General features: G+C 42.6%; 1 protein-coding gene across 6 annotated transcripts in view; it reads right to left on the bottom strand.

Annotated features, from left to right (window-relative positions):
• Positions 1 to 12,020, bottom strand: part of adcy6a (adenylate cyclase 6a) — a 72,525-nt gene that overhangs the window by 18,450 nt on the left and 42,055 nt on the right. For all 6 annotated transcript variants that reach the window (XM_041241845.1, XM_041241846.1, XM_041241843.1 and 3 more), the window contains 3 exons: positions 6,350 to 6,499; positions 4,319 to 4,440; positions 606 to 717 (listed from right to left, as the gene is read on the bottom strand). In XM_041241845.1, the coding sequence (XP_041097779.1) occupies positions 606 to 717; positions 4,319 to 4,440; positions 6,350 to 6,499 (384 nt within the window). The remainder of the gene's footprint in view (positions 1 to 605; positions 718 to 4,318; positions 4,441 to 6,349; positions 6,500 to 12,020) is intronic.

Raw genomic sequence — 12,020 nt, 5'->3', positions numbered from 1 at the left:
GCGTTATCTAGTAACCCAGAGAGGAGACATATATGCATTTTTGCTAAAAAGGACAGACCATGATTAGCACTAACCTAGGACTTAGAATAATGTTCATTTAGTTCTAATCAGGATCTGTGAAACCAACCACCAGCACCTTTGACAGTTCAGTTTTTGCAGTGTGTCATTCCAATTCTGGTGTGTTTGGTGTAAAAGGAACAAGATTCTTTGGGAAACGTTTGACTGTTGATCACAATCTGCAGCAACTACACAAAAAGTTTAGCATCGCCTAGAATTTTAGGATTGAGACATCATTAAAAAAAATATATATATGAACATAATTTAGATCTTTTATTTAACATCCTGTAATCAAAGAAACTACAAAATTATATCGCAAGTGTCTACCAGAAGCCATGTAAGATTTTCGAAATGCCACATTTTTCAATGTGTCAGTTTTTCTTTAAATATCTGGAAAACTACAAAGCGGTATGCAATTCAATATGTTAACGTGACATTATTCAGCAGGGTTCGTTCGACTTCATGAAGCAGAATGTGTTCATTCCATAGGGTGAAGCAACACTTTCGGCCACGGCTGCAGCTCACGGTCTCCGCCAGGCTGTACTCACGGATGCCAGTTTGTCGAATCGGGCGAAGAGTTCATTCAGGGTCATGACGAGTTCCTGGGCAGTGCACTGCGACGCCAGGCTAGTGAAGCCCTCGATGTCAGCAAACAGGATACTGGAAAACACAACAGCAGAGGCCAAGCATTGAACACAGTGGAGGCGGGGAAATTTCCCAATCTGATCTCCCCACACTCAGGGTCAGATCAAAGTTTCTAGTTTCTGCTGATCGTTATTTAAGGTATGTACTATCGTTTATCACCTATCACGATGGTCCACATCATGTTTTAACTCCCTCTATTTGCGACTTTCTCCCTAGCTAGCAGGCTTTCTTGCATCTTCTTTTTTTACTGTTGTTCTCCAGCTGTTTTTTTAAAGTCATTCCACTATTCGCTCCCACAACAGAGAGGGAGTTGAATTAAAAAAATAAATACAAAATTAATCTGTTAAAATTACATGTCATAACACCCCCAACCTCCAGGATTTCTTTACAGACAAATAACTGCTAATAATCAAGACAAACAAACATTAATAATCACACTCACTGATTATTGTTCAAACCCTTGTAAAAAAATTTAAAAAAAAAACACTATGGAGGGTTTTATCGTATTCATTTAAATGGTATCTGAATTAGATCCGCCACACTGCAGATGAACTGAATAGATGTCTTAAAGAAGAACAGAGGGTAAAACCGCCCCCAATAAAACGACAGCAGCTGTGCTTTCCCTGTGTGCAGCGAGCCCTTTTAAAAGGCACGCAGGGATTGTTTGTGCCGGTCTCATGTCACATACCTGGGCTAATTGCTTTTTACCAGCGTTTTCCCAGTATCTCTCTAGGCGGCATGTACAAATAAAGCAGTCTGTTTTTCCAGATTCGTGCTACCCAGGGATTTAATGGCAGCCCAGACCCACCTCAAACACAGATCACAGACAGCCAGCAGGGGTCGCTGTTTCCTTCCCTCTTTTTTTATTACTAATATGCTTAGGTGTGAAAAGGCAGAGGGTGGGTTAGCAATTAATAACAGCCGATACTTATATTTATATTCTAATTGTGAAAGGGAATAATATAAGATTGATAAGCAGTATTAAGACATGGGTTGGTGTGTTTAACACATTTCAGGAGCTGATCTAGTTTGCCTGGCACTACACCGCTGTGCATTACATGGCGCTGGTGCTTAATATACATGACATTTTGCTGATCTAGCTTACATTACATGTATCTATGGCAGGCAACTAGAACTGAAGAGCAGCTCCTGAACTCAGTGACCTTAACAGAGGAAAAAAAAAAAAAAAAAGAAGGCAACATCCAGTACAAAATAATACTGCAGTATGCCAGCTAATGACGGCATCGTCAATCCATCTATTTGTTGCTTTAAATAAAACTTGGCAAGCTTCAGGTCCTTGTGGGTTAATTATAGCTGCAATTAATTAACTATGCCTTCTATGATGTTAATTAGGCTCTCTCCATTAAAACCTCTTCAGGTCTCCCAGGGCCCTCACTATCAGGCTCCCTTTGTTACGCGAGTATCTGGACTTGAAAGGAGAGGCGCGCGACGCTGAAGTGGGCTGTTCAGAACACTTCCTCCCAACACTGCCGGGACAGAGGAGAACAACGAAACATGGACATGGGAAAAAAATTTGACTTTTTAATATTCTTGTATTATTATATATTTTTTAAATGTAGCGTGTCCCAATTATTTAGATTCGCTCCTCAATTTAGAAAGTGTAATTATATGTTTTCCCCCGCACCGCAGCAATTCTCCACACAGCTCAGGGGAACTGAAGGTTCAGCGGGCGTCCTCCGATCCCACAAACTCGACAGTGGATGTTAGCGAGCTACCAGCCTCCAGAGGTTTGTCAATTCTCTCTTGCCTTTTGGAGTGTGAACACATTTTATGTTTTGTTTCATTTTATTTTTCTTGTTTTACAGGCCATTTATAGTTTTTTTGACTGCAAAGCTCTTTGGAGACGGCTTTGCCATGCAGACCGTTATAGAAACATAATTTGATTGATTGACTGATTTGCGTGCGTCTTTCAACACTGCACATTTGAGACCCGTGTCGCTAACGGAACGGAAAGAAAACGGTTTTTGCTATTTTGTGCGGCGCGTCAGCATTAAACAGTTACGCAAATTGCAATTTAATTAGCTGCTACAAGATAACGTAACACACGTTTCAAATTTGTAGCGTCCTGCTAAAAATAAAAAAGAGGGTTGTTATCTATGGGCCCACATTGAAAAAAGTTCTCTAGAGGTTTCCTGTAAAAAGTTATCGGTATGAAGAACATGTAGAAACCTCACATTCACTTCCTGGCCATTTTAGTGGGACCTGCAGATCAGGGTTCCCAAACTTTCTTGGCTTGAGCCCCTCCCCACCCTCTGCCCCCGCCCCCCCATGACTTTAGGCACCCTGACTGAAGTGCTGCTGCCCTTTAAGACACTTTAGAAACCACTACTTAATAACTGTCTATCTGACTGCAAATGCAACATAACCCTCTGTAAAGGTAAGCAGGGGTGGTTTGGGTTATTTTATTAAGTAGAGGGAAGAAAATATATCAAGAACCTCTACTGTAAAACCACACGTTGGCAGAAATACCAAATTTATTTATTACTTATTGATTTTAATAAATAAATACAGGATGTTTAATTATAAAGTGCATTCATGTTTTGTTCTCCTGACAGATCACCCCCATTTTGTTGTACAATGGTACGAGCTGACAACAAGGTTACATTCAGAACAACTCCAAGCGTCTAACCGCAGCGTTCTCGTTAATGAACTGATCCCCCGGTCTGGGGGAACAGTGCTTTGTCAGGGTCATTTGGGAGAGAACACAAATCATCCCGCTGACCCCAGTCTGGGAAACCCTGCTGTATCTAATAACAGGTTGGGCCACCGTCTGCCCTGATCACAGCCTTGGCAGTAAGTGGCATTGACTCGGCAATGACATTGAGACATTTCAAACCAGGGCATTCATTCAGTCTTCCAGAGTAATCAATGGACCCAGGGTACACCAGGAGAACAGGCCTTACATGGGCAGACAGATACTAATAAAGTGGCCGGCCAGTGTTTATCATTATAACCCCTTGCTGCTGGGTGCACAGTAGTTGTTAAAGCATGGTTATTCCCTTATAAAGGTTTCCCACAGTGTTTTTGCAGTTTTCTCAGGCTTTTCCTAAACATTTACCACAGTTTGCCCTGCTTTGTCATGTTTATTAATATGCTCTAGCATGCCTCGCTATTGTTGACAATGCTTATCTACGCTTTACGATGCTTTTGCTATGCTTTATTACACGTTGCTATGCTTTTACTATGGGAAACTTTAATAAGGGTGTTCATATGAAGCTCAGTAAGGTGTGCTCCAAATACCTACAGCATGATCAAATCACGCAGAGAACTAAAATCAACTTGCATTAAGTTTGATCAAATCCTGTTTTCTTACTGCAGTACACTGACCTGAGAAACGCTTAGCTCTGCTTTACGATGCTTTCACTGTCTTTGATTTCACTTTGCTAGGTTTTTACTGTGGGAAGCGTACACAATGGCAAGCCTGGTTGAAGGTACCCTGGGGGAAGCTGTAGAGTCAGATTGCTGGAATTCTGATCAGGGTGCGCTCAGAGATCTGAACTAGGGCAGAATGGGACATTTCAGAGTAACATGGAAGAGGTTCCCAGTATATTTAATAAAAGCAGGTGAATCTCCAGTCATCGGTGCAGGACAGTACCTGACGTTGTCGTGTTTCTGGATGTAAATCTTGTGAAACATCATGTCTTCCTTCTTGGCGTTGATGTCTGCCTTCATTTCCATGGCAACGTGTCTCGGCAGCACAGACAACAGCAGACGCTCCTGCAGGGGAAAAAGGAAACATCCTGTAGCGGTCGTTTTCTTTTCTCTGTTAAATATTTTCATTTTTTTTCTGGCTTTTACTGCTAATGAAAGGTGCTGTATTGATGGCAGTACAGCACCAGCCATGGCACCAGCAGTTACCAATGTTGTGAGTAGGCCTCCCTGGACTGGAGGGAGCACCCTTTCTCTTAGGGGGTGAGGGAGGGAGCAGTTCAGCCTCCATGCCTCAAGCCTGCCCTGGACTGGAGGGAGCACCCTTTCTCTTAGGGGGTGAGGGAGATGTTCAATCTCCTTGCCTCAAGCCTGCCCTGGACTGGAGGGAGCACCCTTTCTCTCAGGGGACAAGGAGTTTTGTCTCCACAGACAGAGTCGTAGGGCTCACACTCCTGTATATCACAACCTCATACAAATAAATATCGGATTTGACAACATGCCTTGCCCAGCAACAGGTCATCACAAATGCTTCCTCAGTTACCTTATCTTAAAAATAGCTGTGCAAACAAAGGAGTGAATTTCCCCGAGAAAAGGTTAATTTACTGTGTGAACTACAAACTTAACAGGCAGATAACAGAGATTATTCCATTGATGTGAAGGACCTACACCTGTGTGTTTACAATGGTGAATCACAGTACCTCAGCCAATAAAAACGCTTGGTGTCTCATTTTGCCACAGCCAAAATCAGGGTGACTCCGGTTTGTACTGAAGCTTTGAACAATGCCAATCCAAGATATTTAGCTTTCATTCAAAACTAACAGTTTTTTCAATGTTGGTCCATATTACATAGCAGTGATGGCTAGTTACAAAGTGGATCGTGGTACTGTATTATATAGCAAGCATGTTTTATTTCTCAGATATGAGATACAGTCAACCCATCTTAACATTACCTGTATTTACACCACATAGAAATGGCCGGGCCAGAATATAAGGGAAGCCAACAGGGACAAGCTTCTGTTTGTATTATCACAGTTTGGTTAATGAAATGGAACTGTGATTTCCACTCACAGTTATAACTATCTAGTTATAACTAGTTATAACACAGTTATCACATATAACTACAATGTCTCTAGGGTTGCAGAACACTAGATGCTTGGTAGCAAGTTGCTGTATTGAAATGTATTGTATTGTAGCGGTGTCACTGCTGCATGTATGTCAGCAGCAGGGCTGTCCAATCACGGTCCTGGAGGGGATATTCCACTCCAGGTTTAACAGGTGCCTCAGGGTCTGGATGGAGGTTTAATTGGTTCAATTCAACTATTTAGAACAGGGCTGAAACAAAAACCAGGAGCGGAAAACCCAACTTTGAGCACTCCGGCTTACAGCACCTTGTTTTCTAAATATGACATTGCATTGCACATGGACAGCGTAGTTGGGACTGCATATTGAAATGTTTTTACTAACGAACACTGTTGTAAGAAATTCAGGACCTAGCTCTAGGGTTCAAATTTCACAGTAAAAGAGGCAGTGGTTTTCGAAACAGTAGACCCCTGTAACCTGGGACATTTTGAGCAGACATCTCTGATACAATAAGAGACACACAACATACCTTAAAATAGTCCTGCGTTACATTATCAGCTCACCAGAAAACATCCATTGCTATTCTGACTTATAATCTTATAACCTCCAACTGCTGGAGCCTAATGGATTTTTGCCACCCTGTGGTGGAAAGGAGAAAGTGAAAAAAAAAATAGGTGGGGGGGGTGTAAACAACCTGGACAGTCAACAGAGCCTGGTAAGAATACACAGAAAGCTATGGGACTCTAGAAGAATGCAGCCAACAGACGCCAAGGATTTATATGCTAGGTGTTAAACTAAGCATGACGATGGAACTGCAGCTACTGACTGTAGCCTTCCCAGTCCTGCTCCTGTGAGCGAGGCTGGCTCCCCGCAGGGGTCCCGCGGCTGCGCTTACCTGCTGCTGGTTCTCCCTCTGCAGGTGCAGACGTGCCTGGATGTAACCGCGTGTCTCCTGGAAGGCCTGTCTCTGAGACACCTCGGCTGGGTAGTGCGTGCAGACCCCGATGATGTTCGTACACAGGAAAATGAGCACGTTTGCACTGAGCTGCAAGACAGACAGACAGACAGACAGGGGCACAGTCAAAACCTGCACCTGCTCCACAGTGCTGCGGCTAAGACTACAGGCTTGCTGGTTCAGTGGTTAAAGAAAGGGGCTTGTTACCAGGAGGTTCCCAGTTCAAACCCCAGCTCAGCCACTGACTCGCTGTGCGGGACCCTGAGCAAGTCACTTAACCTCCTTGTGTCCTTCAGATGAGACGTAAAACCGAGATCCTGTTTTAAGTGAGACTGCAGCAGCAGTTGAAGATGCATAGTTCACCCCCTAGTCTCTGTAAGTCACTTTGAAGAAAAGCAACTGCTAAAAACAATAAGAATGAATGAATGACTAAAAGAGCCATGCCGACCGCCAGAGAGTCCTCGTGGAGTCATGCATAAGAAGAGATTATTATTATTATTTGTTTATTTGGCAGATGCCTTTATCCAAGGCGGCTTACAGGTGTTACAGGGCAGTACAGGGTTACATCTACAATGACACAGTGGCAGCGCGTTAGGTGAGGGTTCAGAACATGGTGCTTGGGTCAGGCAAGTCCAGTGCATAATTCAGATCTTTTTTTAACATCATGTAATCAAAGAAACTACAAATTGATATTGCAAAAAGTCTAATCAGAAGCCATAACAGTAGTACTGTACAGCATTTCATGTTAGATTTTGAAAATTGTCACTTTTTCGTTGAGTATACGGAAAACTACCAAGAGGTATGTAATTCAATATGTTAATGTAATATTATTCAGCAGCTTTGATTCAACTTTATGAAACAAAATTAGTTAATTCTATAGGGTGATGCAAAACTTTTGGCCACAGCTGTATATTAAGTACAGGACATTACAACAATATAGTATATAGTACAGCAAGGTATAGGGTCTGCTAGTCATTGTGGATGGTGGATAAGGCTCCTTTTGTATAGCAGTTTCACCCATTCCAGGTTTTGGTACAAGCTTGATCAGCCCCAGAGTATAGGTAACAAGCTCAGGTGTGTCTGATTAAACAAAGTAAAACCAGGAATGGATCAAACTGCTATGCAACCGGGGTCTTATCTCCATGCTTGATGTTGCCAGTGCCATAGTCCCTTACCTCCCACGAACCATCAAATCAAAGAGCAACTCCTTTAAAAAACACTGCATTAAAATCAAACCACCAGGTTTAATGACTGCCACGTCCACACTCACTTTCTCCCCGGCTTTTCTTTCCTCGGCTCCATTCCCCGGAGACTGCGTGTCTATTATTGGCCTGATGCATTGAAAAGCTCTTGTTTGTGTGTGGATGGCAAGGGAGTCTGGCCCTGACATTTCACCCTCAATAGCGTGCGAGCAGCAACACGCCCCCTCTGCTTATATAAGCTGAAACATGCTCAAAACACCAGCAGCATACAGCAGCCACTGCATGGTGCTGAATATACTGAACGTGCATCGAACACAGTGTGCCGTAGATTGGAAACTGTAAAAAAATTACACCTTGCATTTTCAATAAGGAAATACAGTAAAAAAAAATATTAACATATGCTTTAGATCTGTCGCCATGGGAAACCAGGGTGGCACTGACTGGATGTGACCGGTCTGCAAGGTGTTGAAATAGTGATTACTCTCCTCAATGAGAAGAGTTTCATTATATTGACAGCTGAAGTGCTGTTTAGTGTATTAATACACCAAGACCAAACACGCACACGCGCACGCACACGCACACACGCACGCACGCACACGCATGGGCACCTGTCAATCACATCCACCCACTGTATTCAGGCATTCTGAATTTTTAGAACTTTCAAAAAAAGAAAACCAAAAAACTAAAAAAAAAACGCTAAACACAATTTTAATTTGAGAAAGAACGAGCTACAATGTGTCTTGTGTGAAGATGTTATCCCGATAACGTTTCTAGGGTAGAACAAAGCAAAAATATAAAAAGTGCAATGTAAACAACCTGGACTGTCAACGGCCTGGACTGGACTGGCCTGCTAAGAGTCTATGGGACTCTGGAAGAATGTAGCAAACAGACGTCAAGGACTTACATGTTAGTGTTAAACTGAACAGGATTATGGGATTGCAGCTTTACATGGTCCAAGATTTATTTTATTTTATTTATTTATTTATTTTAATCGTACGTTCTTCAGATTCTTGCCCCTGACTGTAGCTTTCCCACTTTTACCAGCCTGTGGGTGAGGCTGGCTATTTCTCTCTCGTATCTTATTCAGCTGTGCTTATCTGTATGCAGGGTTTTTTTTTTTCCATTTGTAATTATCAAAAAGCAAAACATTCTGCGGTATGTCGTCGTTTAATCATGCCTAACCCATTAGGATATCGTAGCTGTTGGTTATCAAGTTGGCTAGCTGGGAATCCTATTCAAACACTTAGTGATTTTTTTAAATTAATTATATAGAGCAATTTTCACGGGCGCTGGCAAAATATGAAGACAGTATCTCAAAGTGCGCAGTCTCTATCATAGACCACAGTATAAATAAAAGCATACACTTTACATGCAGCAAGTTGTTGTACACTACAGTCTGATAGCGCAGTATAGAAAGCAGTGCCACTGCAGTGTGCATCGATACAGTTTCTTATGCTTTTGATCATTGCATGTATTGTACAGTACATTTACAGCACAGTTGACTGCATACTGAAAGATACTTTTATTAATTAACCTTACTGTTTTGCTGTTTAATCCTTATTTTGCCAGTAAACTAACCCTGATTATGGTAGCACAGAAGTCTCTTTGAATAAAATAATTCGGGTTTGATTCTGCAACAACTCATGCCACCACTGTGGCTGCATCTGGAATCTGCACCAACTACAGAACATGCCCGATTAGTAACAAACAGACTAAACGCTACCCATACATTTCCCGAATTCGTTATCAAAATCAAATTGGCTGTACTAGAGCATGACTCAACCCTTTCAGAAAGGGGCATTGGCCATTTCACAGAAACATCTGTTAGTAACCACTAGCAGGAGCGGGGGGGAGGGGGGGTGGGGGGAGGACTGGGCTCCCTCTCCAGCGAGGCTGTGGTTTAGTGTTGCGGCCTCTGTGGTGAACCAGAATAAGCAACATGTAGCACAGAGAGCCGTAACTGAGCTGCCTTACACTAAACACGAACCCACAACAGGAAACCCACACCTGGAACGAGTGACCCGCGTCGGAAACCGGGCGCTTCGTCAAAAGAACAAACTTTAACCAACAAAAAAGAAATGAAAGGAATCTTGAACTTAAGTAAACACCTAGGGCAATGGTTCAGGCCACTAATTCAATTAGCTTTTCCGGGTTAAATAAGGTTTGGTCTGGGTCGAATTATTAACTGTGGTAAACATCCAGCTTACCGGTACTTGATTACGTGAGCTCTACTGAGACGCTGAACCCAGCACTTGTTTAAAGAGCAAATTGCTTGAGAAGTGTTAGGGTGCTTGGAGCCAAGTTCAGGGGCTGCCCTTCAGTTCTAGTTGCCTTAAAGTAGGCTGCATCTCCCAGTGTCTTTACAGAAGAAAGAGCCAGCACCATCTACTGATCAAGTTTCCTTTTGTTTTGCTGGCAATACACTGCTGTGCACTAGATGGCGCTGGTGAGTACCATAAGTAGGCACAATGCATTTTTTTAAAAATATGTTATTAATAGTCTAGGATGTTCCTGATTAAATCAAGCTCAAAATAAATGCAGTTGAAAAAGGAACAGTTTAGAAAGGTCAGTGCTACCAGGCTGTGGCTGAAATAATCTTGCTATTATGGGAAACAGCCTCATTTGCCATGGCTTGTGCAGAGTTGAACTGCACACGGTTCCCATTGCCAGCCAGCGCAGTAAAAGGTAATGATTAACAACCGGCAAATGTCAAATTCCACTTCCCATATTGTTGCTTCACAGTCCAAAAAAAAAAAGAGGCATGCAGGTTTCAATTCTAGACATAAACAAAACAAGAGATTATATTTAATACATTTAAAAAAAAAATAAAAATCAGGACAGACCACTTGCTGTTCAAAGAGGTTCCTTTCTATATTGCAAAATTCACGTCAGAAAGGACGAATTGAGGTTTTGAGCCTGTTTATGCACAAGTGTGTGCTAGGTATGTGTTTCAGTCTCCCGGTCCCCCGGCAATTGTTTCAATCAATCGTGGAGGAATTTTAGAGGCTAGCAACAGTTAGGGTGCCTGTGTTCATGAAGCCAGGATTATTAACCTGTAACACAAGCATCGCAGGTGTAATGAGAATATCGGCTGGATCTGAAATGTCTTCGAAGAGGAGCGAGTTCTGATTGGTGTGCAGTGCAGAGAGCCAGCAGGGTGTGGCCGACTAATTAAAACAGCAGAATTGACATAACATACCGGGAATTATGCCTTATTTATAGGACACTCTGTACTGTACTCTATATACCATCAGGGCTGGGACAGGGAAAGCCATGTTAGGACATTATAAAAGATTAAGCCGAGTCATGTTTTATGAAAGGGAGTGCATGGATTTGTCAGCCTAAAGAGTCTGGGGGTGGGATCTTATTCTGGTGGGCTAGGCAAAGGGGAACTCTGGTAGGAGGAACGCGACGTCATGTTTGAATTCTCACTTAGTTCAAAATACTACTACTGGACAAAAAATTAGGAACACCTGCCACAGCACTGTCAATAGGTGCGCCAACCCAAGCCTGCAAGGTGTAGTAGGAAACAGGGATTGGGGTGTCTGCTGTCAAGCATTCTCTCCAGAATGGCCCAAAGATTCATTGCAAATTAGGCAGCAGGACTGGTAACTGGTGCAGTGTTATCCTTTCTAAAAGTCAGAATCCATCAAAACTAGAACTTATTTATTTTAGTACTATCCTGTTTTTTGATGATGTCTATAATCATTCTAAAATAGACCTGGTTGCCATATCCTCTTCAGTCACTGTGTGTATACCTGTATCATGTTTTCTATCTATGTATCTATTTTATAATGCATAGACGTTTTTTTCAGGGTTTATTGTAATGAAAGGCTGATCTCGCCTAGGTCTACGGCAGGCAGCTACATCCAAAGAGCAGCCCCTGAGCTCAGGTGCAAATGCCTGGACACAGCCACAGCAAATCCCCACACACTCAGCCACAGCACTTGACTAACTGCACAACAAAGAACCACTCAGGCCGACAGCAAACACCACAGACAAACCGGCAGCTCTTGTCAAGCCTAAATGTTCACATTCCGATTATCCTCTGCGCTAATGACAAGATTAATTAGAAACAGGAAGTGGGCAGCAGGAAGCGTACTTTTCTGCCTCACTGACTCCCAGAGTGCTCCCCGTGGAGACGACTGATTAATCAGGATGCCCGTCTGAGGCCTAGGCCCAAGTCAGCCTCGCTCAACTTATACTTAACCCCAGTTTGGGCACAATTATACCTGGTAACAAGGTATTATAATAGACATAATCAAATATAGGTTCTTCCTGGGCTACATATTGATTTGAAGCTACTCATATAATTCAAGGAACTGTTTCAGATTAAAGAGAGAACCTACCCTCACAGAGGGATTCTCTCTTGTTATGAAAGATACTTGCTCCCTTCTCTGATTTATACG

Source organism: Polyodon spathula, unplaced genomic scaffold (genome assembly GCF_017654505.1).
Source record: "Polyodon spathula isolate WHYD16114869_AA unplaced genomic scaffold, ASM1765450v1 scaffolds_825, whole genome shotgun sequence".
Lineage (NCBI taxonomy): Eukaryota > Metazoa > Chordata > Actinopteri > Acipenseriformes > Polyodontidae > Polyodon > Polyodon spathula.
Note: the sequence above shows the minus strand (reverse complement) of the source record. Positions and strands in the feature narration are given on the sequence as shown.